Below are 26,370 nucleotides of genomic sequence, written 5' to 3'. Positions count from 1 at the left end.
GATGGACGGAGTGTCACTTTCGTCCCGAAGTCGCGAAATCAAAAAGGGGAAAAAAATATCTTCACTAGTTGCATTACGTTTAAAAACAAACAAGACTTATTCAAAATCGCAAAACATAACTTATGTTGGTACAGTTTATTATATAAAAAAACAAATCATAATTACCCACCAATAATTCAATATAATTATGTATAATTACTTTTTTCGAATATTTTCATAGCAGTGTCCGCCAAAATTCAAACGATTACTTGAACAACGACCCTGTCTTATCCCACATAACCGCTAACAGCGCCATCTGACGGAGCATAGCACAAGCTGAGCCTCAGCCAAGTTGCAAAACCAATTTGTTTTAGACCGCCACCCAGTGTTGTAACGCTTGGACTATCGCTAATCGATTTCTTATCGCACATTTCAAACAATTAGTTGTAAGCTTTTGTCCTTTTTTAGAGAATTCAAGCTTTAGAAAACCTGGCAGCCCTGCAAGGAACGGTCTGAGAACATTGAAAATCAAAAAATCGCAGGAAACGCTGGCGAAAAACGCGAATATCGAGACCTCCCTCGCCCCGCCCGCAAAAAACGCGAACTTTAACACCGAAAGCAAATAGAAGAAAATAATAAGTACATTTTCTCGAAGTAAAAGAAAAGCGGGCGAAAAAGGATACAAATCCTAGACTTTAAAGTGTGTCAAAATCGAACAAAGGCGAGAAGTCGGATTACGAATTACATAGAAGTTTATATACATTTGTATACGTGTATATAGATTGCATATAGGTTGATAACGGGACTTCATTTGCCTTTTATCCTTGGCGGCTCGGCCTTTGTTGTTATTGTATTATTATGTAAGCTTTTTGGAGTGTGTTGTGCTGTTGTTGTTGTCGCAATGAACTCTTTATTGTCAAAGGCAATTGAACGTTCGCAGCTGCCGCACACCACGCCCCCTTTCGCCCAAGCCACCCACTCATCGCCCACTTTCCATCCCCCACAAGCACACAGAAACGCACACAAACACACACAAGCACGCACGCACAAACACAAGCGCATACGCAGGACACGAAAGACCTTTGTCTAACTTGCCAAGTTGTTGCTGTTGCACTTATTTGATGTGATGACTAAGTGCTCTTTTTTTTCGTTTATTTCTTGTTTTTTTTGTTTTAAATAGACGTTGGGCGATATCGATCGCTAGGTTTGCCAATTATCGATAAGTCGCATGACGTGTGTCCTGCGAAATTCAGTTCAAGGCAACGCCTCGAGTCCTGCGTCTCCGCTTTGTGCTCATCCTTCGTTACCCATCCTTAATTTGCCCTCCCCCTCTTTGCTTAATAACAACATCTATTCTGACATCAAACTATAATTGAATTTCCGAAACCGATACCTTGGGCACGCTAAGTCGATTATTTCGATAGAAGCAACTATTGTTTCAGATCTAAATTTAAAAACTGAACCCTTAATTATAGAAGTATCAGCATAATTACTTCTTTGTCCTTTACGGATTGGTTTTTTTTTTGTGATTAAACTTCCCTTGGAAAGCATAAGAACTCAGTTTTAAAGCTTCATCGTTATCTTTACTTTTAGAATTCTCTCCAGGATGTTGTCGCTGTCGTCGCCGCCGTGGCTGTTGTTCCTTGTCCTTTTCTTCTTTGCAAGTGGCTCGGCAACAGTGATTTCCTTGGCGGAGAATGTGACTCTGGCGGCGTTACCTTCCTCCTCGCCAATTTCCGTGAGCTTTAGCACGACCTCCTCGGTGGTGGCGCCCATTTCCACCGAATTAGAGAATCAAACAGTCAGCAGCAGCAATCTGAATACAAACAACGAAGCCAGCGATGAGCAAACTGGCAATACCAACAGCAACACGAGCAGTCACAGCAGAAACATCGGCGGTTTGCCCAGCAGCAACAGCAACATTAGCAATGCCAACAGCAACTCCAGTTCAGTTTCCTCTTTGAGTACAACGACAGCGGCCATTTCTGGTATAGATCAGCAGGAGTCGCTCATCCTGGCCACTCCCACCGCCCTGAATGGCAGTGGTACACCCCCCGAGCATCAGACAATTGGTCAGGCACCGCCCACCAAGGGGGAACAGGAGGCGATCTTGCGAGCTTTGGATTGGCTGAAGGAGAAGAGGGCTTCGGACTACGGCTGGGGCAACGATACCCATGTAGTTATCCTGGCCAAGGAACTTTCCGGCGGCCGAGATCCCAACGATAACGTAGATGGCCATGTTCAGGTCATCCAAGAGCTGGAGGATACGCTATCCGTGAAGGAAATGGAGATCGAGATACTGGCCATGCTGGATCGCCATCATACACTCCCAAAGCCCCTGGATCTCGACAAGCTGGCCAGATACGTTTTGGCCTTGGGTTCCCTGTGCAAGGACCCGAAGCACTTCCATGGCCACGACCTGGTGGCCACACTGCAGCATCACGAGCCGGCCCAGGATATTGAGTTCGCACTGACCACTCTGTCGGCCTGCAGTTCGGCGGCCCATGTAAGGAAACGCCAGATCCGGCGGCTTCTGGACATTGCCAGTGGAGTGACGGACCAGAGCGTTGATGCCATTGCCATGGTGATCCTTGCCTTGCGATGCATCGTCACCGATCATCGCCATCGGCATCTGCAACACTTTGTCCGACGACCGGCGCGTGGACTGGCCAGTCTGCAGGATCAGCGCGGCAGTTTCGGATCGCTAAGGAGTACAGCTCTCGCCATGCAGGCCCTACAGGATTTGGAGTACGATCCGGCTGGACACTGGAACCGCACAGCCGCCTCGCGCTACATCCTGAGTCGCCAGCGGGCGGATGGTGGATGGAGCGAGGAACCGCTGCAGGATGGCCAGGAACCCGACATCGGTGTGGGCCTCACCGCGGACATCATACTCGCCTTGGGCTGGAAGGGATTGGGCGCAGTGAGGGCACTGCAGTGCGACCATGTGATACGCGAGAGTAGTGATCCTACGGGTGAGTACGGTCTCTGGGTTCCCCAAATATCAATAGGTATTCAAAAAGTAACCAATTGGTAAGGCAATCGTTGTAACATAGTTGCTCTGAGAATGAGAAGTCTAGTAATGTGTGACAGAAGTAGAAATTTGGGTCACCATTTCAATTAATCTACTACAAGTATAAGATTACCTTCCACTGGACTATCTATTTTCCCGCACAGAGAACGGCGAGCCCAAGTTGGCGGTGCCATTCGGACTTAGTTCCTCTGCAGAAGAGTCGGATGCCAAGAACATCTCCTACACGTACACACTCTGGGTGGGATCCAATGTGACCGAGGCCTTCTCCCTGTCACTCGTCTCCCCCAAGAACACCAGCTTCTTTAAGGCCATGACCCAAGCGGCCGAAATGGATCCCAGGTACATCAGCAAATCAATCAATATTACTGCATTACTATTCTCTATTACTACCATCTTCTAGATTTATTTTCGAGGCGCGTGAATGGCCCAACGGTCACTATGTGCACACCCTGTATGGCAAAAAGGAGGAGCCTCGAGGGTGAGTCTTGCCCAAATCCATTCTATAGCATTTAAACGTTAATGCCGTGCTTACAAACTGATTATTTAGGTATCACTACTGGCTGCTTTATCGATTGCCAGAGTTGCCCGATCCCAATAATACGCCCGGGAATCAGCTTATTGCGCCTGTTGGTAAGTTTAATTTCGATGTGAGATTATAGTGGAAAATCTCGGACTTAAATGAATATCTATGCCATAGAGCTTTTCAAAACTCGTGTTAATTGGATATTCTTGCATAGAGTCGGAGAGGTTTCACTGTATAAAAGGTGCTTCCCCGAACTGGCGTTAATTTCTATGCGAACTATTGCAGGTGTGGACGAGCTAATGGTCGAGGATGGGGAGCACTATCTTTACTGGTACAAGAAGCTCTAAGCACGCGGCCTTAGACGGAGCTGCAGTTTAACCCACTAAGCAAAGTCGATAAACACCCGGTGCTATTGGACTATATTTATTATATATATGGCCATAGTCACGTCTCACACACACACAACACACACGCAACAAGCAAAAAGGCACTTACACTCGCACAGGAATAGCTGTATGCTTCACAGTACAGCTATTCCTGCGTAAGTGCATATATAACTGCATAATAATGGCGTAATCAAAAAGAAAAAAAACCAAACAAAAAAAAGGAAGAAAAAAAACACCCAAAACAATACACAGAAAATCACAAGAAAGAGTGAAAGATCGGTGAAAGGAGGTAAACTGTGGAAGCCCAGATTTCTAACGGATAACTAGGATATAACACCGTAATAGTTAATTGCTCTAGACCTCACAACTGATCTCGATTCGGAGCACCTCAGGCTAATACTTATGCATAACGATAACGATAATTCAAAAACGATAACAAACAAAAAGGATGAGAGAGTGATAAAAACAAAAACTTAACGACTTAAATGCACTAACAACAGGCATCGAACGGTTAGCCGTTGACTAACGGTAGCAATCCGTCCGTTTTAGGCCCTCTCAATGCTTCGCTTCGCAGCTATCGATGCTTATCGATTATATAGTCTCGGTAATCGAGGCATAATCGGAAAAATCGTTTGTGCGATAAGCGATAACTATTTCGTTGCCCATTTAAGACACCCAAAGAAGAAACCAAAAAAAAAAACCAAACCAATGCTTTATATGTTATTGAAGTTAGAGAGTAGGGAAGGAGAGATTTGAAGGATCCGGATCTGATGAATCTGAAGGTAGACAAAACGGGAGAGAGGTGGAGAAGGAGGCCATCGAGCTAGTCCAAGCGAAGCATGTTATACCAAACACCGTACGTAACAATAAGTGATTGAAAATCATCCTTAGACATACACACATACTGCATAAATCGATATATACATCTTGCATATACATTTAAAAGAAAAAACCAAAACCAAAGAAAAAAAAAATGGAAAAAAACTAGTTTTATATGAAGTTAAGCGAACGAAGGCCGTGGCATATTATATAACGTGTATACAGAATAGCGAAAATGAGAAGAGAACGATACTACCCCAGGACACTATATACAAACGCTCTACTATATGCCTGTCAAGAACTACTCACTTCCCATTATTACATACATATACCCATGCCATATTACCCAAAATTACATTAATACATACATACATACTATTCGTACATGCTATCTATCCCCTAATCATTATATAGCATCCCCAAAAAACCCATATTTCTTCACTTATCACTCGGAACTTTCAAGCCGTTGATCTTAAAAGCCTAGCCTAACCGAAAACTACAACTACTAAAACTACTACTTGAGATCTTTAAGTGCAGCAGCGAATCCAAAACTAAACTAAACATTACTAACCTAGCGATCTAACTAACTCGTTTATATTGATAAGCATGAAATTGAGCTTTTTAATTGTGCAGAACCCAAATTAGAACACAAAAAAATACAGCTACAAATACACCGACACCGATACCAACACACCTAGAACACAGATGGATTTGGAGAAAGCAGCGTAGGATTTGAGGAATGTGTTATGTATGTCAGTATGTCCCCTTCTATGATTTCCCACGGAGTTATTTTGAAGTATCCCCGACTTTCAAGCGACAGAAGCAGGATATATATATACATATGTGCAGAAGTCTATACGAGTTTTAAGAAATTCAACTTTTTAAAATTCGATTAGTTGTGAAAAAGTTCTTTTGCATTTTTAAAGTTACCAATGCTGACTTCTTATATTCTGTTTGGTGAGTGGAGAAAGTAACAAGAACAAGCGTGAATAAACATCAAAATAAATGAAAACTTGTGGAAAAAGCATTTTTACTGGACATTAAAGTTAAACCACTTAATTGGATTATCCAAAACAGGTAAGGCGTTCACAATTTAAAAGTAAGCTTTTATTTCAGCTTTTCAATGCGGAGATTCAGCTTATTTGTTTCAGGCAGATTAACAGTTTGGCTTTTTATCATAATACGTTTCATTTGTTCACTTTACTTTGCCAGAATTTGCGCTGTTTATTGTATGAATATAATATATAATATATAGATTCGATATTCGTTTGTCTTTGCTACGATTTGAAGAAGGCCGCATAGAGCACGAAGGCAACAGATTTACAACATCAAACACTTTACAAATACGTTTCGATTACTCATACACACATTACACACACACCTAGCTAAGTAGGATGGATTGGAGGATAGGATTTGGATCGGCAACGATTCGAGTTCAATCAATTATAACACCTCATTTCTTCATCCGGAATTTGTGGTTGCAGTTTGTATATAGGAATATTAAAAGCGTTAGGATCATGATTCATTTATATTAGGGCGGGGCGCATTGTAATCCTTGAATGATTTTCGATTTGGATATGAAAGCTACACTAATCTCATGCTGTGTTCATCCATTCGTAAAAGGAAATGGTGACTCATTTATGCAAAATATCTCAGTATAAGCGGATAAAAATATATAGGAAGTTGTGTATTTCCCATTTCAAAAAGTTTCATTTGCGAAAGTGTATAACAATAAATATAGTTTCGTAGCATATACATAATGGTTTGCATCACTTTTCATTCATTTGAAGTTTTTAACAATTTAAAGAATATGGTTTAATACGGCTGGAATTGCAATCCCAAATTAATTTAAATTAGGTTCGGATTTCAATACCACTTGAACACTAAAGTTTCATCCGTTACACTGCACAATTAATCTCTCGAAAGTGGAATTTAAAACCTGTAATCTCAACTAATGTTAACTTTTCAAAGATTACGTTCTCCCCGCCCTTTTACAAGTATATAGCTAAATATGAATGCTATGTTTACGTAGTGAGGCGGCTTTGCCTTGTTCTCAGTTGAGAAGGCCTGCTCCAGGGGGATTACCCTCCTCAATTTTGTTCGCTGTGGAATCGCTGTCTCGCTCACTCTCGTGTCCCATCGCTTACATGGCAAAACTGAGCTGCAGAGCATTGCGCAGTTCGTTGAGCACCATGGATCCAATGACCATTTTCTCGCAGTTTACCAGCAGTGTGAGGGCATCCTCCGTTTTCCAATGGAGAGTGAGGAGCACGAGGCTTTTGGAGGTCAGGGTTTGACCGGCGAAACAGTGTAGCTGGCCGCTGGAAGAGCTGTGCGTATGCGCCACGTTGATTGACTCGAAAACCTTTTGCCGCAACGCGGCCACATCGATTAGATCCTGCCTCAGACCACGCAACTCGCACTGGTGCTCGTTCATACCACGGAGCTTGGCCCGCTCCTCGCGATGACAGCTCTCGCCGATCTGGACGGATCTCACCAGCTCGCCCACCGGCGGCTTCAATTGCAGTCGTGAACTGCCCGCACTTGAGAGAAGCTCCAGGTCAACAGCATGCGTCGAATCATTGAAATCCACGCCCAGCACCGCACTGGCTGTTTGTTGAGGCTGGAGAACAGCAATAGACGCAAACTCATTCAATTGCATGCCCGCCGGCAGAGTTGTTTGGCCCAGGCGAATGGCCGTAATCTCTTTCTCGCCACGATTCTGGAACTGCAGCTCAATGGAGCACATGCTCGAGGAGTAGAGATGCGGGGAGCGTGTGAATCGGTAGGCCAAATGCAGCCCATGGCCACTGACCTTGTTAAGCAGCTCCTTGTGCTTGAACTCGATGTGCGAGGGACCCACCAACTCCACCCGATTGCGAGCGTGCTGCGGCTGCAGTGGCGCCGCCTGTCCAGCCATCATTGGAGTGCCTATTGAAAAATTATTATAGAAAGAGCTTTATTTGGGGATGCAACTGATTACCGGGCGTCAGGAATCCTCCCAGTGAGGGCGTCATCACAGGACCAATGGGCGGAATGTCATCCAGATCGAGAAGCAGATCCAGATTGCTCTTGGAGGGTGTTTGCTCCGGCTGTTTTGCCTGCTCCTCTTTCAACTTCTCCGGCTTCGTTTCCGTTTCGTTCTTTTTCACTTCAATTTCGCTACCGGAAGCGCTGTCATCACTACTACTACTGCCGCTGTACGCCGATGAATCCTCGCTGTCCGAGGTTCCTGAAGAGCCTGCCGCATTGTTATTATTGTTTGTAGTTGCTTTGACCGGCGAAGAAGTAGTGGCTAGCTCATTGCTTCCAGCATCGACAAGCCGCTCCTTCACCGAGGAAACCTTTGGGTGCTGCTGCTTTTGCTCCTCTTCGTCATCACTGCTCCCGCTGCCATCGCTATCAGATTCACTGTCGCTGGTGCCACTGCCACTGCTGCTCCCTGATTCCGAGTACGCGGAAGACTTGTCGTCCGACTCAGAGAGGAAGCCCTTCTCGCCACCAGCACCCTTTTCCTTACCGCCTTCCCGGCCAGATGTATCCTTGGAATGTCCTGAAGGCGAATCCTCGCCCGGCAGCTTGTCCTGCATAAATCCAGCTATATTGCGTACCGATGAGTCCGGTGGTATCACCGGAAAGGCGGGCAGTTCCTTGTAGCCAGCCGCTGGCATGTTTAGGTAGTGAGACAACGATCCTAATTGGAAGGTGTTGCCATCCCGGTATTTACTCTCCGGCACCGGAGCCGGTTTGCTGGCGAGGAAAACTTGGCGGGCATGCTGACTGAGCACCGAGCTCGTTCCGCTTGCCGGAAAGATGATTTGGCGCAGAAAACGGGCGCGATCACGGACATCGTAGTTGGGATCATAGCGGGCCAGCGTAAAGACGTACTGACACAGCAACGACGTCTGCTCCGGATTGGTCAGATAGAGCTTGACGCCTAGGTTGAGGACCTGCAGCTTCACCACATCCTGCTCATCGACAAACGACTTGGCCATCTTGCGCAGCACATCCGGGGCAATCAGCGGCACCTTCTCGTTGTATTCGCCTATAAGCCAGATGATGGCTGCCCTAGCTGCCGGCACATTGATATAGTCGATCAGTTTGGCCATCTGGGTGATAATCTCAAAGTGCTCGGCGGCTTTCGTTTGCAGGAGACGCTTGATCACCACCACGCTCTCGGCCACCACGTGCTCTAAACGGAATAAATATTAAAAATTGAAATACAAACTGCTAAATAAAAGCTAAACGCACCGTCATGGTTGGACAGCAGATGCACGAGACCACTCAAACAGGTCTCGGTAACCTCCTTAATGCTAGATGCACATCGTCCAATGGCCTGAATCGTGGCAGCCACAAATGAACGATCGCTGCTGGAGATGTAGGTTTGAAATTCGCGCAGGATTAGCGAAATACTGCCCGCCGAGGCCAGATTGGTGAGAATATCCAGCTTGAGGAGCTTTATGTGCGTGGGATCGCTGGTGCGCACAAAGAACGACTTGAGATGCGGCTCAAAGATCGCCTTTCGCTTGGTGGACATCGAGGCAATGCAATTGAGGACCACGCTCTGAACTTCTTTATGCGATCGAAGCAATCGTATTAGTGCCTTGGCAATCAGTTGCACTTCATTCTTGGGAGCCACATGATGATAGAGCTGCGCCACTGCCATCACCACGGAGGCATTTCGCGATTGAAGCAGTGGTTTCGTTTGCCTCAACAGCAGGCGATGGTCCACATCGATGTGGTAGCTGTTGCTCGGGGAACTGGGTGTCCTACTGCCATTTCCGCCGCCATTGTTATTATTGTTGGTGCGTGGCTTGTTTTTTTCGTCATCGCTACTGCCATCATCGCTGTGGGAAGACGACTGCGAGGATTCGTCGTAGAAGCGTTCATTAACAGGCGTTTCGCCCAGGCCATCGTTGACCAGATCCTCCTCATCCGCATTGGGATCAACGAACTGAGTTCGCGCGTAGCGGGTCAACATATTAATGATGATCACCTGACCCCATTCGTCCACATCCAGGAGGAAATTGCACAGCTTGCGGTAGTTCTTGTGAATCAAGTCTACACGTTCCGGACAAACCTACGAATAAAGACCCTTGGTATACAGAGGGAAATGGTTTATTTTAGCTGGAGACCCACCTCGTCAAAGGCCATCACCGCCGATCCCACCACTAGAGTAGTGCGATCCGATAAAAGCTTCTCAATGACCATGACCAGTTCATCCTTTTGATCCGGATCCAGGGAATACAACTTGGGGATTGCATGGGCCGCTGTTTTCCGCACATACGGACTCAAGTCCGCGGCACTATCCCGGATGGCCAGCATTACGATGGGCACAATCATGCTCACCCTTATGGAGGATAACACTCGCAGAGCGGAGGCGCGAATAAGTTGATTGGGGTCCTTGAGGGCCCTCTGAAACGTGGAAATGGATAGCAGGGCCAAGTCCTGCTGCTCCTCGGCGTATCTAACCAAATAGACGTAGACCAACTTCTTGACCTCGATGTTCTTGGACACCACATTCTTGACGACAGCCGGGAACAGATCACTGGCATCCCGTCCGCGGGCAATCATCCCAATGATGCGCTTCATGGCCTCCAGCTTGAGGCCATCCTTGTTGCTGTCCAGCATTTGCTTGAGATCATCATGCTTGCGTCCGTCGGATTGGAAGAAAGCTGCTCCGCTGGCAGGATCCGCTCCGAATTCGACGTCCAATCCCATTTGGGGCCGCTCCACATATGTGGACATGGCGAAGGGATTGCTGGCCGAGTTCTGCTGCATTCTTGCAAAGATTTCCCTAGACTCGGATGACCACTTGACCTTTTACTTTCCGTTCTGATGATTTTTTCTTCTTTTTTTTTATTGTGTGGGAGTTGGCAGTTTTCCCTTTATGTTTTTGCAAAAGCGTCCACTGTGAAACCTTCGTTCTGGATGTCGGATCCTCAAGACGAACTGGTGGTCAGCAGCTCGTCCTGCCACGCAGCTTGCGAATTTTGCAAGGGATACTATTATTTATGCCAAAATTCAGGCCAATTTTTGCATTTTTTTAGCTTTCTGTTTTCTAATGGTGGGCAACTATCGATAGTCGCTGCAAGACGATCACTAAATACCGATAGCGCAAAGCACGAAAATACTAGAACACTTTAACAGTGATGGAAGGTACCAAGAGTTTTACAGATAAGTTCGCACGTAAATAAAGTAATGTATCGGTTACGAAAGCCAATACTTTAAACGAAATAACCGCGAAAATGACTTTGCTTTTAAATTTTTGCATTTTGTGTAATTTTAAAACGATATAAACATTTCGTATCGTTAGTCTGTATATTTACGCACCTATCGGTGGCTATCGTTATTCGAAACTATCGGAAACTGCTGTTCCTCTGCTGTTGCTCTATTTGTCCAAAGCTATCGGAGTCTATCGAATCGACTACAACTACGTGGCTGCAGTACGTTTAATAGCGATTAAAACCAGGCCAAAAGTACCCAGAAAAACGATGGAATCGACGCTCGCCAAGGTACTGCTCCTTGTGGGCAGTCTGCTGATCCTGTGCCGCTCCAGCTACGCCTTCATCGTCAGCGTGGACGCCCACAATGAGGAGTGCTTCTTCGAGAACGTCGAAGGCGGCACGAAGTTTGGTACGTGAGAGATATGGATTTGCAGTCTTTGACAAAGGCTTTAAACTGATAAAATTGTGGTGGCTTTGCAGGCGTCACCTTCGAAGTGATTGACGGTGGCTTCCTAGACGTGGACATCAAGATCAGCGGCCCGGAGAACCATGTGATGCACGAGAGCGAAAAGGAGTCCTCCGGCAAGTACACCTTTGTGGCCCCCGCCAAGGGAACCTACACCGTGTGCTTCAACAACGAGCGCAGCAGCATGACCCCCAAACTGGTCATGTTCTCCATCGACGTGGGAGAGGCACCGCAACGTGCACCCGGAGCACCCGGCGAGGAGGAGGTGGGCCACACCAAGCTGGAGGACATGATCCGGGAGCTCTCCGGCACGCTGACTAGTGTCAAGCACGAACAGGAGTACATGCATGTGAGTGAAGAGGGGAAGTGGCGCCGCCAGTTGCCACATATTCAGGATACGGGGATAAGGAGCCTTTTACTGAAAGGCTGAGCCGTCTTAAATGTAGCCAAAAGCATAGAGCAGCATTGGGGGTAAATGGAATACAGGGGCAATCGAGTCAACCACTGCCACATAGCGTGGAAGCCTCCAGCATTGCTTGTACAGATCCACGTCGTAAGATTTGAGAGCGAAATTGGTGACTTGTTCTAGCTGCCACATAAACAATACCTAGTGGATACGTACATACATATGTGCATATAAAGCAAAAAAGATTACTATCCCCTCTGGATAAAGCTAAGAAAATTTCGAGGCATTATTAGTATTTATTAACTGCTAAGGGACTTTTGCCATCCACAACTAATAACTCAATTTATTCACTCCCTTAGGTGCGCGACAAGATCCATCGCTCGGTGAACGAGAACACCAACTCGCGGGTGGTGCTGTGGTCCACCTTCGAAGCCCTGGTGCTGGTGCTGATGACAGTGGGCCAGGTGTACTACCTGAAGCGCTTCTTTGAGGTCAAGCGCGTGGTGTAATCCCGACCGGAAAACCAGGATGGAAGTAGCAAAGGAAGGCGACACACAAAACTCTGGGGGAAATGTGTGCGCAATGCGTTGCAGTCTCAGATTTAATTTAAATGATTAACAACCTTTTGTAATTAAAATAAAATACCTTGTAAAAAGTAACTAGTGCTTGAAAGTATGTCTATCATGATTCTGTTTCGAAAATTATAAACAGAGATTTATCGCTATATTAGAGAAATGTTTAAGCAAAATGAATACTTTTTCCAAATTACCAAATATCTCTTTTTGAAAACAGAACAGCAAATATTTTCAGACACACATTCAATGGGGGAACGTTTAAATTAAATTGATAAAAACCATTTGTTTTATAATAAATGTGGAGTGACAAGAAATGTAGAGTTTAATTCTAAACTATTTTCCACATTTAAGGAATATACATTTATTTTGTAAGGCTTTTGAGTAACGTTGAATTATAAGTAGTCAACGTACCAGTGGAAATAATTCATAATAATAATAATATCTGATCGCTTTGCAGCACTGACGGTTCATTTCACATGTACATGTATTCTTATCAATGTCGAGCTTTGCGATCCGGGGAACTCTACTGAGATCCCTTCTGCATCTGTTCACCATAAGTCCCATAATGGGATCTGCCTGCGGGACATCTTCCGCCGTATGGCCTGCCAATTGTACGAATCTCCCGGGAAGTGTTTTCGGTCATCAGATGCTGCAACAATGTCGGCAAATGGAAAAACCCAACGGTTCGGTGGATCTGAATCAGTTTAAAGCTGTATCAGAGAAGTTTCCCGCCAAGGTATACTTATTGGAATTGAATTCGCTTAATTGTCTATTGACAAGGATTCAATCCCACCCACATTAGTTTGGCATCGATACCTGCCGGGTGAAGGCGCAACCGGTGGATCGAAGTCATCACATACAAAAACAAATCGCATCCGCCTATCCGGTGATTCACGAACGGACCCTCCTACTCTACATCAGTTTCCTGGAGCACAAGCTCAAGTTCGGTGGGTACAACCAGAAACCCTTTGTTTTTTTGGGGGGCTCTCATAATTCAGAAAGAGCTTGAGATTCTAAGTATGAATATTTTGTCAGCTTATCAAAAGAGGGGATTTTGTATAAAGACTTTGTTTTAAACTTTTGTTTAAGTTTTGAACTGTCAGAAGTTGAGTTTGGCGTCATTTTTTTGAGATGCATCGAGAACTTTAACAAACTTTGTGTTTTGGATCATCGTTTTACAGGCAGCGAGCAGGAAAAGTCAATCTACAAATACATGACTCTAGTTGACTTTGTGCAGCGCCTTCTGGCGAAGAGATGTGTGTGGTTCTTTGGCAGTGGCGACTACTACCATACAATGGATGGAAAAATTGGACACGAGGGCTTCGAGGCGGTGGGCACTTCCACCGAAAAGGATCCCCTCACTCTGAACTCGGTGCTCAGCTACGACGAGATCAAGCTGGCCGCCCTGCTATACGTGTCCTGCCACTCGGAGTTTATCAACGATGGGAGGAGATCGAATGCTGGTAAGGTGACCCAGGATAAGGACACAATCGAACGGGAGGGGGTGATCATTGGACTGATTGGAGCTCGTTTCGAGCGCCCCGATGTGATGGAGTACCAGGATATCATGATAACCGAAACCCAAAACACTCAGGCCAAAGGTTATGGGTTGGCCAGTATGTCCAGTGAGAGTGCCGCACCTGCATCAGATTTTCGTAGAATCTGGAGAGAGTTCTACGAGGAACCCAGGGACTTCATTTACGGAGACACTCCCCATGATAATAAGCGTTTCGAAGAGGTTACCGAGGGCATTTTCGATCACCAGGTTATGCGCAAGCGATATGCCATCAGTTTCGACACCCTGCTTTTGGAGGCACAGGATAGAGCATCCAAGGCTGGAAAGCCCGCCTATATCCATGTGGTGGGCATCGGACTGGGCGTTTGGAAGGCAGCTCATCAGCAGGAGCGCACCTTCTTCGAAGCGTTTGAGGGACGATTGCGGGCACTTGGAGAAAGGCTCAGCCACATTGGAGTGGTACACTTCTCCTGGTTTCATTTACCGAGGGTGGGAAGCTTGTACGACGGAGCCACCTTTCCCGTGGACAAACATCCCCAAGGTGGCATTCGCATCCGGAATTCGGCCAGAAATCCCGGAGACAAACTAACGGAGGACATGCTGCCCGTGGTGACCTACGCCTGGGATGGAAATGCCCTGCCTGGCAACGAATTCTGGGCGGTAAGTAAGTAACATTACTAATGCATATGCTATTTAATGGTGATTTCCCTACAGGATAACCTAGTTGGCACTGGGGATCCAGCAGCCGCGTGCTCCACTCTGATCTCTGAGCTGCAAAATCCCCACATTAATGTGGACTACATGAATGGAGCCAATCTGCACATTGCATCCGTGGAACACGGATTGCTCCATGTGGGTGATTACGCCAGGCGACTTATTATTTAAAAACTGTGCATGTTTCCCACAACACGATCTTAAAAATATATATTACGATGGTGGGAGATTGAAAATGTAAATATCTGTCTTTTTTTTGAGGGCTGTTGAGTGTGACACGTTGATATTTAATCATAGACACAGCTGTGAAAGCAAACCAGCACATTCTTCTTATGAATCGATGCCCGCATTCTAGCAATTCCATTGAATGAGAAATTGATTGTGTGTGTTAACCATTACTGAGTTCGTTTATTGAAATTGAATAGAATTATTAGCTGTCAAATGACAGAAATGTGATATTATTGTAATGTACTGCATATAGATAGCAACAAGTAACACAAGATCCCATTTCGTTTCGGCCATGGGTCAAACAATGCAATTCCCAGTACCTCACAATCCTTACAATCCCGAATCTTAGTGTGTTTGCATTAGTGTGGTGTGTTTGTTTAATTGTTTTTTGTTTTTTTGTTTTTTTGGCATTTTTGTTAAGTATTACAAATGAATCATATTTAAAACATTTTGTTCTGTATACTTCTGAAACAGCGTCGTATATCGAAAACAGTGATATAACATTCACAACAACTTTATGCTCAAATATAATATAATATAATATTATTCTTTATCAACAATAGCGTTTTATCTGTAACGGTGCACACGCCCCCGACGAGCAGTGCGGCACTATATAGCCGCATCTCCCTCGAACTCCCACTGTTCTACCGCCTGCACTACGTATGTACACTTGTCTATATATATATATATATATATATATATATAATATATAATATATAATATATATACGATATAACTAGATATAGTATAATTTCGTTACATTATTTTGTAGGTAATTAGTGCGAGAAACAGTACAATAAAATCGAAAAATCAAGCACAAACATGCTCCAAATATGATTTAGTTCAAGGTATATATGCAATAGGTAGGTATCGTTAACGCTTTTAGATTTTGCTTGTATTTCTAGGTAATTCATAGGTATATAATGATGGCAAACCGCTTGAGGATCTGAGTGCTTTCCATAGATAAATAAAAAAAAATCATTTAACATCTATACAATCGAACTTTTGTTACTCAAGCTTCAGACTTACAACTAAATTCCTGTATAACGAATTAAAAACTTCTTTATAATATGTCCACCACTTCAGTTTCCACTTTCAGCAAGAAATTTCTTATACTTATCTTATGTTATTTTACTATTATTTCAATTTGTTTACATGACATTTTTGAAAAAAATATTTTACTTTCATTACAACAACCTCTTGTTGAAAGTGAAAACTACAACTGTAGTAGTAGTTCAAATGAACGCATAGAAATTGTTTTAAACATGGCTTAGTTATAGATTCGCTGTGCAAATCGAAACAAATATACATACGTATATCTTAAACATAATTTAATATAGAATATAGAAAATAGAAAAAATACCTGGAAGAACAGAAAGGGCTTTAAAGCTTCTTAACAACAATATTTGTTTGTGATCTAATATCCCGGAACCCTAACTAAATATGAAAATGAACGCGGCATGGGTGAACCATGTTTCTGTGGTACAAAAAATTCGTTAGATCGTTATATGGATGATTTTTTTTTGGCTCACTTTTGAGGTGAGGGAGGGAGTAGTGAGTAGGGAAGGAATAATACCAATAACAGATATAACATATAAAAGCAGCTGTGTTGTGCCGTGGCTCGTTAATTAAACTCAATTGAGAACAGCTTTTTGTCAGAGCGGTTAGGCCAATAACTTGGCTTGAGTCACCCAAGTTCGACTGCATATACATACACATATGTAATATGCTTTTCTTATATAACATATAACAGAGCGGCGATAACAAGGAATCACTCGTCATGTCCGTTTATTGTACTGCGTGTGTTGCGTTGCGTGTACGTTGCACGTCATTCTTTGGTGGATGGGCGTATATGTTTGTGAAGGCGCCAGCGCTTGTCCATCCGCCTACGTTTTTGTTTTTATTTTTTCCCCGTATCCCGTATTCCGTAACCCGTAACCGGTAACCAAATCGGTGCACCCATATGTTTGTCTTTCCACTCCATTTTCGCTGCCAGCTTGCTTACTCATCAAAATCGCTGATCAGCAGGCCACGCTTGCCGAATCCCAGCGACGAGACGGCGGCCAGATTGGGCGTCGTATCGATTCCCTCGAAAAGATCACTGGTTGCCGAGCTGTTTAGCGAGTTCAGCGTAACATTGAAGGTCGATCTTCCGCTGGCCGTGTGGAAGCGCTCCTGGAGCTGTTGCTGGCGCTTCAGGCGATCCAGTTCCTCCCGCAGCGCCTGGTTGCTGGCCCTCAGTCCATCCGCCTCCCTCAGACAGTCGCGTAGCCTGTTTTGTGGGTGGACAAAATTGAGTAGTTTGTTTGTTTTTCATTGGTGACCATTGGGTGTATGGTTTTGCTCAGGGGGAAACCTCATTTGATTAACATGGAAATCCTATGTTCAAGTCTTGAATCACTGGGACATTCGAGGGTCCAGCTCATATTGCACGAGATAGTGGCGAAAAAGAACCGCTCCGAGGGGTTTTGTTTACTACAAAGATAACACCCCTATGTCAGCACATTAAATACGCATATCTACTGAAAATGTGGAAAAGATCAAGTGTCCGCCCTTTGGGTAACTTTATCCCCGCTTGCATTCAATACATGATGTAAGCAGAAAGTGGAGTTGATTGGCTAGATCTATAAGCGTGATAGAAAACCCTTTCTTGTACAACAATATGCATTTAATGCGATATGCAATAAGAAATCATAAAAGTTATATAGCTGAAGATCAATAGAAGCGCACAGCTTATGGAAGCCATTTTAAATGCATAAAATGGATTTCGGGATTTCGGGATTTCCGATTCAATGGTTTCCCCCTGCGACCAAGACCCCACTCACGTGTCAATCTCGCCCTGCATGCTCTTGATGTACTCGCACGCCTTGATCAGGATCTGCGATTTGGAGTCATTGGGCGGCGTCCGTCCGCTGGAACTGCTGGTATTCCCTTTGGAGTGGCTACTTCCATTTGCGCTACCATTGGTACTCGTACTTCCGCTGGTGCTGGGACTTGTGCTCGCTTCACTGAAACTGGAGCTGGAGCTCAGACTGGGCAGCATCTCCTTGAGCTTGAAGATCCAGCTGTTGATCTTGTCGCGACGCCGGCGTTCGACTTCGTTGTGCGTGGCACGACGTTTGTCATCGCGTTTCTTGTACGCCTCCAGTTTGCTGGATGGCGTTTGGCCAGCGGATTCTGGCTGGGATCGGGCTTGGGCGTGGCTGTGGCCGTGAGAGCCATACAGGACACTGGAGGTGGTAGTGTTTCCTGGAGTGGGAGGATTCACGGTCTGGGTGGTTATTACCAGGGGCTTTGTGCAGGAGGAAGTTGTAACAGTTGGAAGACGCGGCTTTTCGCTCAACGTATCCAGTTCCAGCTTGATGGCCGCCTTGGTCGGCGATTCACCCATTAAACTGCCGGTGTCCTTGACCAGATAAATCTCACAGCCAGTGGGCAGCTGCAGATTGGTGGGCAGCAGCGAATGAACATCCAGATCGGAGCCTGGTTCCTGTTTAATGGTATAGTACTCCTGCGAATCCTCCGAGTTCTCGTCACCGCAAATCGTGAGGAATATCTGAGCACCTTGGCTGTTCATCAGCGGATTTCCCATGGCGCTGGTAAGGATTAGGCTTTGATGGCCGTTGGCAAAGGAACTGCTGACCAGGGCCTCTGACAAATCAGCGGTGTGGTGATTGGTAATGGTCATGAGGCTACCAGCCGTTGGATTGGCATTACTGCTGTTTACGGAGGAGGAGGACGTGGATGTGCTGGTGGTGGTGGTAGTGGAACCGAGTTCCATTTCCAGACGTGGCCGCTTTCGAACATTCATTGTTGCATCGATGATCCGCCGTTGGCAATGCTCCAATTCGAAGCCCAATCCCAGCCAGAATCGAATCCGTGTCGCCGGGAATCACGTAACTCTGGATCTTCTCGGGATCTCCTCCTCTATATGCTCCGATCTCTCGTTGGAGGGTACTCGGATATGGATGGTATATATCCCCCGATCTGGCCGCTCTGCGGTATTATTAACTACCGACTGCCTCGAGGATTTGGTTTGGAATCGGGCGCTGCGGCGGATTTTTGGTCGTTCGTGTTCGCACGGCCATTTAACAATACGATTTGTTGATTTTTTTTGTAACAAAATTATTTTCGTTTGGTTTAGTGTGCCCGCCGGCGGGCAGCAAATAAATGCCGACAAATACACACAGCACAGGTGTTGCGAAAAATACCAGAATTAATGTTATCTTTTTTGCGCCAATTACAAAAAGTTGTTTATATTTGAAAACCTTTTAATACGTAAGAAGATATTATCACGTTGGAAAAAATGGGTTTTTGATTATTATAGATACATAAATAGATTATAGATTTCATAATTACTGATTTTTCATCAACAAATCTATAAATCCCATTTTTTGATATCTGATATATATTTCATCTTACAAAGAGCTCGATATTAAACTTAATAACCTTTTAAAATATGGAAACAAATCATTATTTATTTCAATAAACGATCCACAACTAACCAAAGCTTTTGGAAGTTTTTTAAAATAGTGAAAAAATACCAGCTGCGTATACGTAATATCTGGTGGACAACAATACCACACTGGCGGCCAAAATGTCGTTGACATCGCAATTTGTTGCGAATTTGAAACGCTTTCGCCTGGTGACCTTCGATGTGACGGACACGCTGCTTCGCCTGCAAGATCCCCTCCGCCAGTACCATCAGACGGCAGAGGAGTTCGGGGTCACCGGAGTGGATCGCCGTAGATTGGAGCAATGCTTTCGCCAGCAATTCAAGGCGATGAGCAGCGAGCATCCAAACTTTGGCCGTTACTCGCCGGGACTGGACTGGCAGCGGTGGTGGCTCCAGTTGGTTGCCCGAACCTTTAGCTGCGTGGACCAGGGACTGTCGCCCGAGAAGCTGGAGAGGATCGGTCAGCGTTTAATTTCCGTTTTTCGGACCAGTGCCTGTTGGAATCATGTGGATGGTGCCCAGGAATTGGTGCAGAACGTCCGAAGTGCCGGCAAATGTGTGGGCATCATCTCCAATTTCGATTCTTCACTGCCACAAGTCCTGGACGCCATGGACTTTGCCGGGAAATTCGATTTCATTTTGACTTCCTACGATGCCGGTGTTATGAAACCAGATCGGGGGATCTTCGAAATCCCGCTGAAGAGATTGCAAATTCCAGCGGAGCAGGCCCTTCACATTGGCAACAAGTTGGACATGGACTATGAAGGTGCTCGGAATTGCGGCTGGAGCGGATTGCTTGTGAGTGGCGGTGACCATCCCCATTCCTTTGCCAGTTTGTCCAGTCTGCTGGAGGCCTTAAGAACCCAACCGATCCAATGGTAATGCACCAAAGAAACCCCTTTTCAGGAACCTGGTGTTCTTCGATTGAATCATGGCTGTAGTTATTTTTGTAGATTTCTTCTTTTACATTAAGAAACATAACTGGATGTAAAACTAGTGTTAAATATAAATACGCGATCTTTATACTCATTTGTTGGGGAAATTCGACGGAGGAAGTTCTGGACAAATATAAACATTGTAAAATAGTTCGTGTAGTTACTAACTATACGAAACCAGAAATAAACTAAGGTGTCCTTAGTTGAATACAATTAAAATCTTGTTTCTTATCGAATGTGTAAAAATCTTAATCGAAGTAAACATTAAAAGCGTTTTTCTAATTTAAGAAGTAATCTTGTTAACAAGCCAGACAGAGTGACTTTACTTTGTTGCAAGAGCTTAAAGAGCTCCTTATTTTAAAGCCATAACTATTTTTCGCCGATAGTTAGACATTCATACATTTAGAGAACCTCCTCTCGAACTTTCCTGCTTATAAGCCTAGTCTGATTAAACTATACCTGAAAACTTATCCTATAGATTGGTGAATATATATACACGCACACGTCTCTCGCACACATACCTAAATACTAAATACTATTTAAGAACAGATTAATCGTAAAAGCTATTTTGTGACCCAAAATATTTGGTTGTTTTGTGAAGGGAATGTGCCAGTCCATGTGGTTGCCATTATACTATTACTATGTAGCCTTGGTGGCCTTTGCTGGCATTTGGGCCTTGGCCGCCTTAAGCTGCTCCAAATTGAACTGTTTCCGGATTTCGGTGGACACCTGGCGAATGACCGCATCCGTATTGGCTTTCAGATCCCGTTCAAGCACATCGATGTCCACATCCTTGCTCTCCAGTCGCATTTGCATGTCCGAATAGAAGTCGCAGAATAGCACCGGTTCATCGGAACCATTCGGCGTCCTCGTGCTGCAGTATTGACCCCTTCGATGGAGATCATCGTTGTTGGTTTGGGCATCCAGGCCAAGCAGACGCCTCGCTCCCAGTGGCAGTTGCTGCTGGATCAATCTCTCGTGATTCTGGGAAATGTGATGCTTCAGCTTCTTGAACTCCTTCACTTCGTTCTTCATGTACTTCACATAGCTATACATCTTGGAGGTTTTCTTGGTGAGGTTCTCCAGGCAACTGATGAAGTTTCGCACCTGCTGCGTTCTCGGCAATGTGCTGGGATCCAATCGCTCGGCCTCATCGAAGTGCTGCAGGGATCGATTGAAGTCGTGTTTCATGGCCAGAGCAGAGGCCAGAACCACATGATTCTCGGCCACATTTGGGGCATGTTCCACAGCGGCGGTTAGTATCAAATCGGCATCGGCCAGTCTGCCCATTCGAAAGAGTATGGTCCCCAGACTCAGCAGGGGTATATCCTTGAATATCGGCGGAGCCAGCAAGGCAGCCAATCTGGCACAGGGCAGGGCCTCCCGGGCATTTCCTCGCATCCGCCAGTAGTAAGAGCTCAGGGTGTGGAACTTCCAGGAGGCTGGATGGTGCTGCAGTCCCTCCACCGCATATCGGCGGGTCAATTCCACAGTGGCCATGCCCACATTGGTGTCACGCTCCAGAAAGGCAGCGGCCAGGACCTCGGGCCTGAAACTCTCCAGATGATCGTAGGTGGCTGGACCCACGCTCAATCGGTGGTAATCGCTGCAAACCGGCTCCATTCCCATGGAGGATGCGCTCTTCTGGATGTGCAATTGCATCTGGTCCGGGAGATTAATCCTTTTCAGCTGCTCTGGCGTGATCTTCAAGTAAGACATTCGTTTCTCCAGCATGTAGTAGTCCATGGCGCACTTGGCCTGCTCCGCCAGATCCTCACCGAAACGCATCGAGAATCGTAGATGCTCCACAATCTGTTCCCGCTTGCGCAGGAGATCCAGATAGGACCGCTCCACATACTCACTGTACCTGATCTGCTCGAGAAATGCCGCCAGATTTTGAGGCTCCCGCATGTGGAATGGGGAGTCCAGTTTGGGCACGATCTGCTCCTCGCGTAGAACCCAGTGATTGCAGGCCTGGATCAAGTGAAAAATGCCAAGAAGCACGGCAAATGCCAGCGGGCACGAGCGCATCTCGAAGGACTGGAGGAGGTGGACCAGGTGGACCAGAAGGATCCGGGAATCCAAATCCAAAAATAATAAACAAACTCGCCGGCGTGTGACCAGAGCAAAGAAATTCTTCTCAGTATTTAAATACTGAAAACATATGCCATATTTTTAGAGTCGGGTATTTAGGGGAGCCCGATTTAAGGTCATACTGAACCTGTGCATTTCGAAAAACGTGCGGATTTCTAGACGATACGTTTTGGAATTGCTTTTACCATATCCAAATACTTGACGACATGGGTGGCCAGGGCAAGGCGATCAACAGGAAGCGAAAGTTCGTGGGTCGCAAGGCGGATGATCCGGAGTTCGATCTGGACAAGAAACAATTCAAGGTGCTCCATCTGAATGCCACCGAGAAGCGGCTGATAATCGTTTTGGAAGGAGCCCAACTGGAGACGGTGAAGGTGGGTCACATCACATCACAACTGATGCAAGGAAACCGCCTTTCCATACATATTAATATATATATATGTATATAATTTCATTTCTGTAGGTGCACAACACTTTCGAGCTGCTAAACTGCGATGATCACGCGGGAATCATGCGCAAAAACCAAAGAGATCCGGGATCCTGTCGTCCGGACATCACCCACCAGTGCCTGTTGATGCTCTTCGATTCTCCACTGAACCGGGCTGGTCTCCTCCAGGTCTTCGTACGCACCGAGCACAATGTCCTGATCGAAATCAATCCACAGACCCGTATCCCGAGGACCTTTAAACGCTTTGCGGGACTGATGGTGCAATTGCTGCACAAGTTCCAAATTCGCGCCAATGACTCCTCCCGGCGACTGATGAGTGTCATCAAGAATCCCATCACTGATCACGTACCGGTCGGTTGCAAGAAGTACGCCATGAGCTTCTCCGGCAAACTGTTGGCCAATTGCCGGGATCTGGTGCCACATGGCGAAGAGAGCTCTGCCAGCTATGATGAGCCGGTGGTCATCGTCATCGGAGCCTTCGCGCACGGCGTTCTCAAAACGGACTACACGGAGGAGCTGTTCTCCATTAGCAACTATCCACTTTCGGCGGCCATCGCGTGCTCCAAAATCTGTTCCGCCTTCGAGGAGGTTTGGGGCGTGGTGTAGTCCATCGCATTGTTTTTCTTAGTATAGTCATAGCTAGTAGTTAGTCTACATCTATTCTTTTGATTGCCTTCCATTAAATTTGGTGGAATATCCAGAACTGCAAACTATTCTTGATATTCAAATGCTTTGAAGCAGAGGGTCGCTTATATACATGTAGTTTTCTATCTATCTATCTGATGCCATTGATAACGCATGGCCAGCAAATAGATCCGTTCAATATATACATCGTAAACCGAAGTACGTTGAACACAACCTGGATTATCTACGATTCCCCGATTGCGGGTCATCACCCCAGGCGACACACACTCACTTTCTTTCCGTTTTTACAATTAGTTGGTTTATTTTTGTATATTTTGCAGTTACAAAAGACAGGCTTAGAAAACTTTAATAATTTTGAATGTGTGTTTACGTTAATTTATGCTTAACTAATTGCCATTTAGCCCTGTTCTTCGAAGGGATTATTGCGTTTCTTGTATACGTTGCACAATTGAGAGCTCTATTTATTTTCCCCGTGTGGGAAAGGGAAGGTTTAAAGGATGGATTCTCTACTTGGCACCCGGCTTTTTGGTGGCCACATCGGCTGCCTTCTTTTCCGCCTCCCGCTTGGCGGCCGCCTCCTCGCGCTGCTGCCGGATGAGAGCCAATCGGGCCAGATCGGCCTTAGCCTCGGTGGTTTTACCAGCAGCATGGAGTTTCTCGTAACGCTGGCGCGCTTTCTGCTTCTCGATCTGTTCTCGCTCGCGGCGGGAAAGCTCCGGCTTGGGTGGACCGCCGGAACCGGGTGGCCCGTCCTCCAGCTTGATGGCCGACAGCTTTTGTGTGGCCTTCTTGGTCACCCGGTTGGGGTTCTCGATTTCGATGAGTGAGGCCACGCCCTTCTTGGCATCGCGGGCTTCCGCTTCGGAGTCCTCGTCGGAATCCTCGCCAGACTCCGATTCCGAGGAACTGACCGCAGCGGCGCCCGCCGCTGATCGCGACTTTTGATTGCGATTCACGGGCGCTTTTCGTGGGGCGGGAGCCTTTGCTTTGGCGGTGGAGGAACTGGCTCCGCCGCCGGCTGCGGCTTTATCGTCGCTTTCTGATCCCGAGCCGCTGGTCTGGTCGCTGTCCTCCTCCGATTCCTGTTGCAGTTCTTCGGGAGATGTGAAATGGCGACTGCGACCCTTGTGGTTGACGAACTTTCCTCGTGGCATGATGATTTATGGACTGATCCCTTCGGTTTCCTGGGTATTCGCAGGTCTCTCCTCCTGTGTATCCTATGTGTTTGTATATCGAGCTGTTACTTTTGCTACGTTAACGGATTCTTGCGGTCCGTTTATGTCTCGAAAATAATCTATATTTAATCACGTTGTAAAAAATTTTTGCACTATTTGCAGTGTTGTACAGTGCCGGTCAAAAGTGTGCCCGTGCGTTTACTGCATAGTAATACCGAAATACTAATAAGAATGGTACTACCGTATCACGCCTGGCGCCCTCCAGTGTTAAAGTTAGCTAAACTCGGCAATTAACCGCTTCCATAACCGTTTCAAAACAAGGCGGGAAATTCGAAAATGTCACCGGTTGTTTGATTTTTTTTGTTTGCTTTTTTGACTAACTCCACATGAGTAGCATTTTTAATAGAAGCCTACTTAATGAACTTCCTCAGCATTATTCAAAATATTTTGCTAAATTCTTTAGTTTCATACCCATTTGTAATTGTTAAATATAGACCATTTGTATATTTTCATAAAAACAACATTCATAAATGAATGCCATATTGATTTCTCCGCACTTAATATGCGTTAAAATGTCAGACGTTTATAATCAATCTCCTTATCATCCCACTAATAAATTCAAAAGCTGAAAGATTTACACAAATAAACTTTAATTTTGGTAAGTGCTCTCTTCAGCTTTTGTAAGAAATAAACTGAAAACAGCATAAAATTGAAATAAATAAGGCACACGTGTTGGGAATTCTTATATGGGCGATGGCAAATTGTAAATTAGTGGTACACTGGGCTCTTTTCTTTTTATTGGGTCAGCTCCGAATGAAGAAAAACCGATTTTACTTTTACTCACTGATTGGTTTCTTTTTTGAAACCGCCATTTTGTCGATCCGCTGCAACTGCAACTGCATCTGGACAGAATCTCGAGATACAGGAAAACGTACATACACACGTTTTCCTGTATCTCGAGATTCTGTGTATATGTATATACATAAATATACGAAAGAGTCGCACTGGGATTGGTCTGCTGCTGTGATTTGCGGGAAAACCAGTTTTCTTCACTTTTCACTGGTCGCCACATGTTGCACGCAAATAATGCGGCATTAATAACCAGAAATAATCGAAAATCGTTTTGCATATTTGTGTCAGCGCACATTCCTCGCTATCATGCATCTCATTAACGGAAACTCTCACATATAACTTATTGATTTGGGCGGCAAGAAAAAAAATCAAAAAAAAAATTTAAAAAAAAAACAGAAATATAACCAAATATAATATACTCGAAAATTTAATGCACGAATTAATTATAAATTCCGTGTGTGCTCGCCACGAAAGCGGCAAACAAATATTTAAAAATTCATGGTAAATGCTGTTCTTCTGCTCCGCTCTTCATTTGCCCATTTATTTTTTTTTCATTTTCAGACCCCTTATGGTGAATAAATGTAAATGAAAGTTCTTTTATTTATTGCTATTACACCGGCAAGATGCTGCCCATGCACTTAGAAAGTGCGCCATGCAAATGAGAAGAAATTAGTTAATGGAATTCTAATTGCGTATACGCACTTTCTTGCTGCGTGCGTCAATTTGTTTATACGATCACTCAGATCGGATGGGATATAAATGTATATGTCTATCTATGTCTGTGCATGAGTATGTCTGCGTATGTATGTGTTGCAGGTGGGCCAGGTTTTCGTAGGCGTGTGGGTGCGGGATGTTTGCACACTAGCGATGTCAAGTATGCCCCTACGTTGTA

General features: G+C 45.3%; 9 protein-coding genes across 12 annotated transcripts; 5 read left to right on the top strand and 4 right to left on the bottom strand.

Moving 5' to 3' along the window:
- The first annotated feature begins 483 nt into the window (after positions 1 to 483).
- On the top strand, positions 484 to 5,644 carry LOC122623268 (uncharacterized protein CG3556). Of its 3 annotated transcripts, none has more exons than XM_043802315.1 (6): positions 484 to 771; positions 1,573 to 2,954; positions 3,157 to 3,352; positions 3,414 to 3,491; positions 3,561 to 3,643; positions 3,822 to 5,644. In XM_043802315.1, the coding sequence occupies exons 2-6, from the start codon at positions 1,586 to 1,588 to the stop codon at positions 3,881 to 3,883; spliced, it is 1,788 nt and encodes a 595-aa protein (XP_043658250.1). In that variant the 5' UTR covers positions 484 to 771; positions 1,573 to 1,585; the 3' UTR covers positions 3,884 to 5,644. The 3 variants fall into 3 exon arrangements, with proteins under 3 accessions (XP_043658250.1, XP_043658249.1, XP_043658251.1); XM_043802314.1 differs by having other exon boundaries at positions 484 to 839; XM_043802316.1 differs by having other exon boundaries at positions 532 to 618.
- A 110-nt stretch (positions 5,645 to 5,754) lies between these two features.
- LOC122623267 (AP-3 complex subunit beta-2) lies at positions 5,755 to 10,830 on the bottom strand. Its single transcript, XM_043802313.1, has 4 exons — positions 9,881 to 10,830; positions 8,993 to 9,821; positions 7,725 to 8,933; positions 5,755 to 7,672 (listed from the first exon to the last, which is right to left on the bottom strand). Exons 1-4 carry the CDS (start codon positions 10,520 to 10,522, stop codon positions 6,885 to 6,887), a joined length of 3,468 nt encoding a protein of 1,155 aa, XP_043658248.1. The 5' UTR covers positions 10,523 to 10,830; the 3' UTR covers positions 5,755 to 6,884.
- Positions 10,831 to 11,140: 310 nt separating this feature from the next.
- On the top strand, positions 11,141 to 12,499 carry LOC122623497 (transmembrane emp24 domain-containing protein 2). The gene is made up of 3 exons (XM_043802692.1): positions 11,141 to 11,377; positions 11,449 to 11,783; positions 12,200 to 12,499. Exons 1-3 carry the CDS (start codon positions 11,236 to 11,238, stop codon positions 12,347 to 12,349), a joined length of 627 nt encoding a protein of 208 aa, XP_043658627.1. The 5' UTR covers positions 11,141 to 11,235; the 3' UTR covers positions 12,350 to 12,499.
- A 380-nt stretch (positions 12,500 to 12,879) lies between these two features.
- LOC122623496 lies at positions 12,880 to 14,887 on the top strand. Its single transcript, XM_043802691.1, has 4 exons — positions 12,880 to 13,151; positions 13,218 to 13,362; positions 13,597 to 14,591; positions 14,646 to 14,887. The coding sequence occupies exons 1-4, from the start codon at positions 12,912 to 12,914 to the stop codon at positions 14,814 to 14,816; spliced, it is 1,551 nt and encodes a 516-aa protein (XP_043658626.1). The 5' UTR covers positions 12,880 to 12,911; the 3' UTR covers positions 14,817 to 14,887.
- Positions 14,888 to 15,027: 140 nt separating this feature from the next.
- On the bottom strand, positions 15,028 to 19,025 carry LOC122623284 (serine-rich adhesin for platelets). The gene is made up of 2 exons (XM_043802344.1): positions 17,699 to 19,025; positions 15,028 to 17,145 (listed from the first exon to the last, which is right to left on the bottom strand). Exons 1-2 carry the CDS (start codon positions 18,682 to 18,684, stop codon positions 16,875 to 16,877), a joined length of 1,257 nt encoding a protein of 418 aa, XP_043658279.1. The 5' UTR covers positions 18,685 to 19,025; the 3' UTR covers positions 15,028 to 16,874.
- Positions 19,026 to 19,451: 426 nt separating this feature from the next.
- On the top strand, positions 19,452 to 20,477 carry LOC122623679 (rhythmically expressed gene 2 protein). Its single transcript, XM_043802963.1, has one exon. It carries the CDS (start codon positions 19,471 to 19,473, stop codon positions 20,209 to 20,211), a length of 741 nt encoding a protein of 246 aa, XP_043658898.1. The 5' UTR covers positions 19,452 to 19,470; the 3' UTR covers positions 20,212 to 20,477.
- Positions 20,478 to 20,762: 285 nt separating this feature from the next.
- On the bottom strand, positions 20,763 to 22,370 carry LOC122623678 (tetratricopeptide repeat protein 17). Of its 2 annotated transcripts, XM_043802962.1 has the most exons (2): positions 21,304 to 22,370; positions 21,215 to 21,248 (listed from the first exon to the last, which is right to left on the bottom strand). In XM_043802962.1, the coding sequence occupies exons 1-2, from the start codon at positions 22,293 to 22,295 to the stop codon at positions 21,233 to 21,235; spliced, it is 1,008 nt and encodes a 335-aa protein (XP_043658897.1). In that variant the 5' UTR covers positions 22,296 to 22,370; the 3' UTR covers positions 21,215 to 21,232. The 2 variants fall into 2 exon arrangements, with proteins under 2 accessions (XP_043658896.1, XP_043658897.1); XM_043802961.1 differs by having other exon boundaries at positions 20,763 to 22,370.
- Positions 22,371 to 22,478: 108 nt separating this feature from the next.
- Positions 22,479 to 23,516, top strand: LOC122624345 (ribosomal RNA small subunit methyltransferase NEP1). Its single transcript, XM_043803849.1, has 2 exons — positions 22,479 to 22,732; positions 22,822 to 23,516. The coding sequence occupies exons 1-2, from the start codon at positions 22,565 to 22,567 to the stop codon at positions 23,410 to 23,412; spliced, it is 759 nt and encodes a 252-aa protein (XP_043659784.1). The 5' UTR covers positions 22,479 to 22,564; the 3' UTR covers positions 23,413 to 23,516.
- Positions 23,517 to 23,726: 210 nt separating this feature from the next.
- LOC122624177 (28 kDa heat- and acid-stable phosphoprotein) lies at positions 23,727 to 24,992 on the bottom strand. The gene has a single exon (XM_043803636.1). The coding sequence runs from the start codon at positions 24,603 to 24,605 to the stop codon at positions 23,958 to 23,960; it is 648 nt and encodes a 215-aa protein (XP_043659571.1). The 5' UTR covers positions 24,606 to 24,992; the 3' UTR covers positions 23,727 to 23,957.
- Between the last annotated feature and the right edge of the window lie 1,378 nt (positions 24,993 to 26,370).

Source organism: Drosophila teissieri, chromosome X, assembly GCF_016746235.2.
Source record: "Drosophila teissieri strain GT53w chromosome X, Prin_Dtei_1.1, whole genome shotgun sequence".
Taxonomy (NCBI): Eukaryota; Metazoa; Arthropoda; class Insecta; order Diptera; family Drosophilidae; genus Drosophila; species Drosophila teissieri.
Note: the sequence above shows the minus strand (reverse complement) of the source record. Positions and strands in the feature narration are given on the sequence as shown.

Bases quoted from the DNA above. Each gene is read 5' to 3' on its own strand.
- LOC122623497 (XM_043802692.1), top strand. From the start codon at position 11,236: ATGGAATCGACGCTCGCCAAGGTACTGCTCCTTGTGGGCAGTCTGCTG. The intron at 11,378-11,448 runs GTACGTGAGAGA...GTGGCTTTGCAG, and splicing joins CGAAGGCGGCACGAAGTTTG to GCGTCACCTTCGAAGTGATT. The intron at 11,784-12,199 runs GTGAGTGAAGAG...TCACTCCCTTAG, and splicing joins ACGAACAGGAGTACATGCAT to GTGCGCGACAAGATCCATCG.
- LOC122623679 (XM_043802963.1), top strand. From the start codon at position 19,471: ATGTCGTTGACATCGCAATTTGTTGCGAATTTGAAACGCTTTCGCCTG.
- LOC122623284 (XM_043802344.1), bottom strand. From the start codon at position 18,684: ATGAATGTTCGAAAGCGGCCACGTCTGGAAATGGAACTCGGTTCCACT. The intron at 17,146-17,698 runs GTGAGTGGGGTC...CCCACAAAACAG, and splicing joins ATGCAGGGCGAGATTGACAC to GCTACGCGACTGTCTGAGGG.
- LOC122623496 (XM_043802691.1), top strand. From the start codon at position 12,912: ATGTCGAGCTTTGCGATCCGGGGAACTCTACTGAGATCCCTTCTGCAT. The intron at 13,363-13,596 runs GTGGGTACAACC...ATCGTTTTACAG, and splicing joins GGAGCACAAGCTCAAGTTCG to GCAGCGAGCAGGAAAAGTCA. The intron at 14,592-14,645 runs GTAAGTAAGTAA...ATTTCCCTACAG, and splicing joins CTGGCAACGAATTCTGGGCG to GATAACCTAGTTGGCACTGG.
- LOC122623268 (XM_043802315.1), top strand. From the start codon at position 1,586: ATGTTGTCGCTGTCGTCGCCGCCGTGGCTGTTGTTCCTTGTCCTTTTC. The intron at 3,353-3,413 runs GTACATCAGCAA...ACCATCTTCTAG, and splicing joins GCGGCCGAAATGGATCCCAG to ATTTATTTTCGAGGCGCGTG. The intron at 3,644-3,821 runs GTAAGTTTAATT...GAACTATTGCAG, and splicing joins TCAGCTTATTGCGCCTGTTG to GTGTGGACGAGCTAATGGTC.
- LOC122624177 (XM_043803636.1), bottom strand. From the start codon at position 24,605: ATGCCACGAGGAAAGTTCGTCAACCACAAGGGTCGCAGTCGCCATTTC.
- LOC122623678 (XM_043802961.1), bottom strand. From the start codon at position 22,295: ATGCGCTCGTGCCCGCTGGCATTTGCCGTGCTTCTTGGCATTTTTCAC.
- LOC122624345 (XM_043803849.1), top strand. From the start codon at position 22,565: ATGGGTGGCCAGGGCAAGGCGATCAACAGGAAGCGAAAGTTCGTGGGT. The intron at 22,733-22,821 runs GTGGGTCACATC...TCATTTCTGTAG, and splicing joins CCCAACTGGAGACGGTGAAG to GTGCACAACACTTTCGAGCT.
- LOC122623267 (XM_043802313.1), bottom strand. From the start codon at position 10,522: ATGCAGCAGAACTCGGCCAGCAATCCCTTCGCCATGTCCACATATGTG. The intron at 9,822-9,880 runs GTGGGTCTCCAG...CTTTATTCGTAG, and splicing joins CGGTGATGGCCTTTGACGAG to GTTTGTCCGGAACGTGTAGA. The intron at 8,934-8,992 runs GTGCGTTTAGCT...TATTCCGTTTAG, and splicing joins TCTGCTGTCCAACCATGACG to AGCACGTGGTGGCCGAGAGC.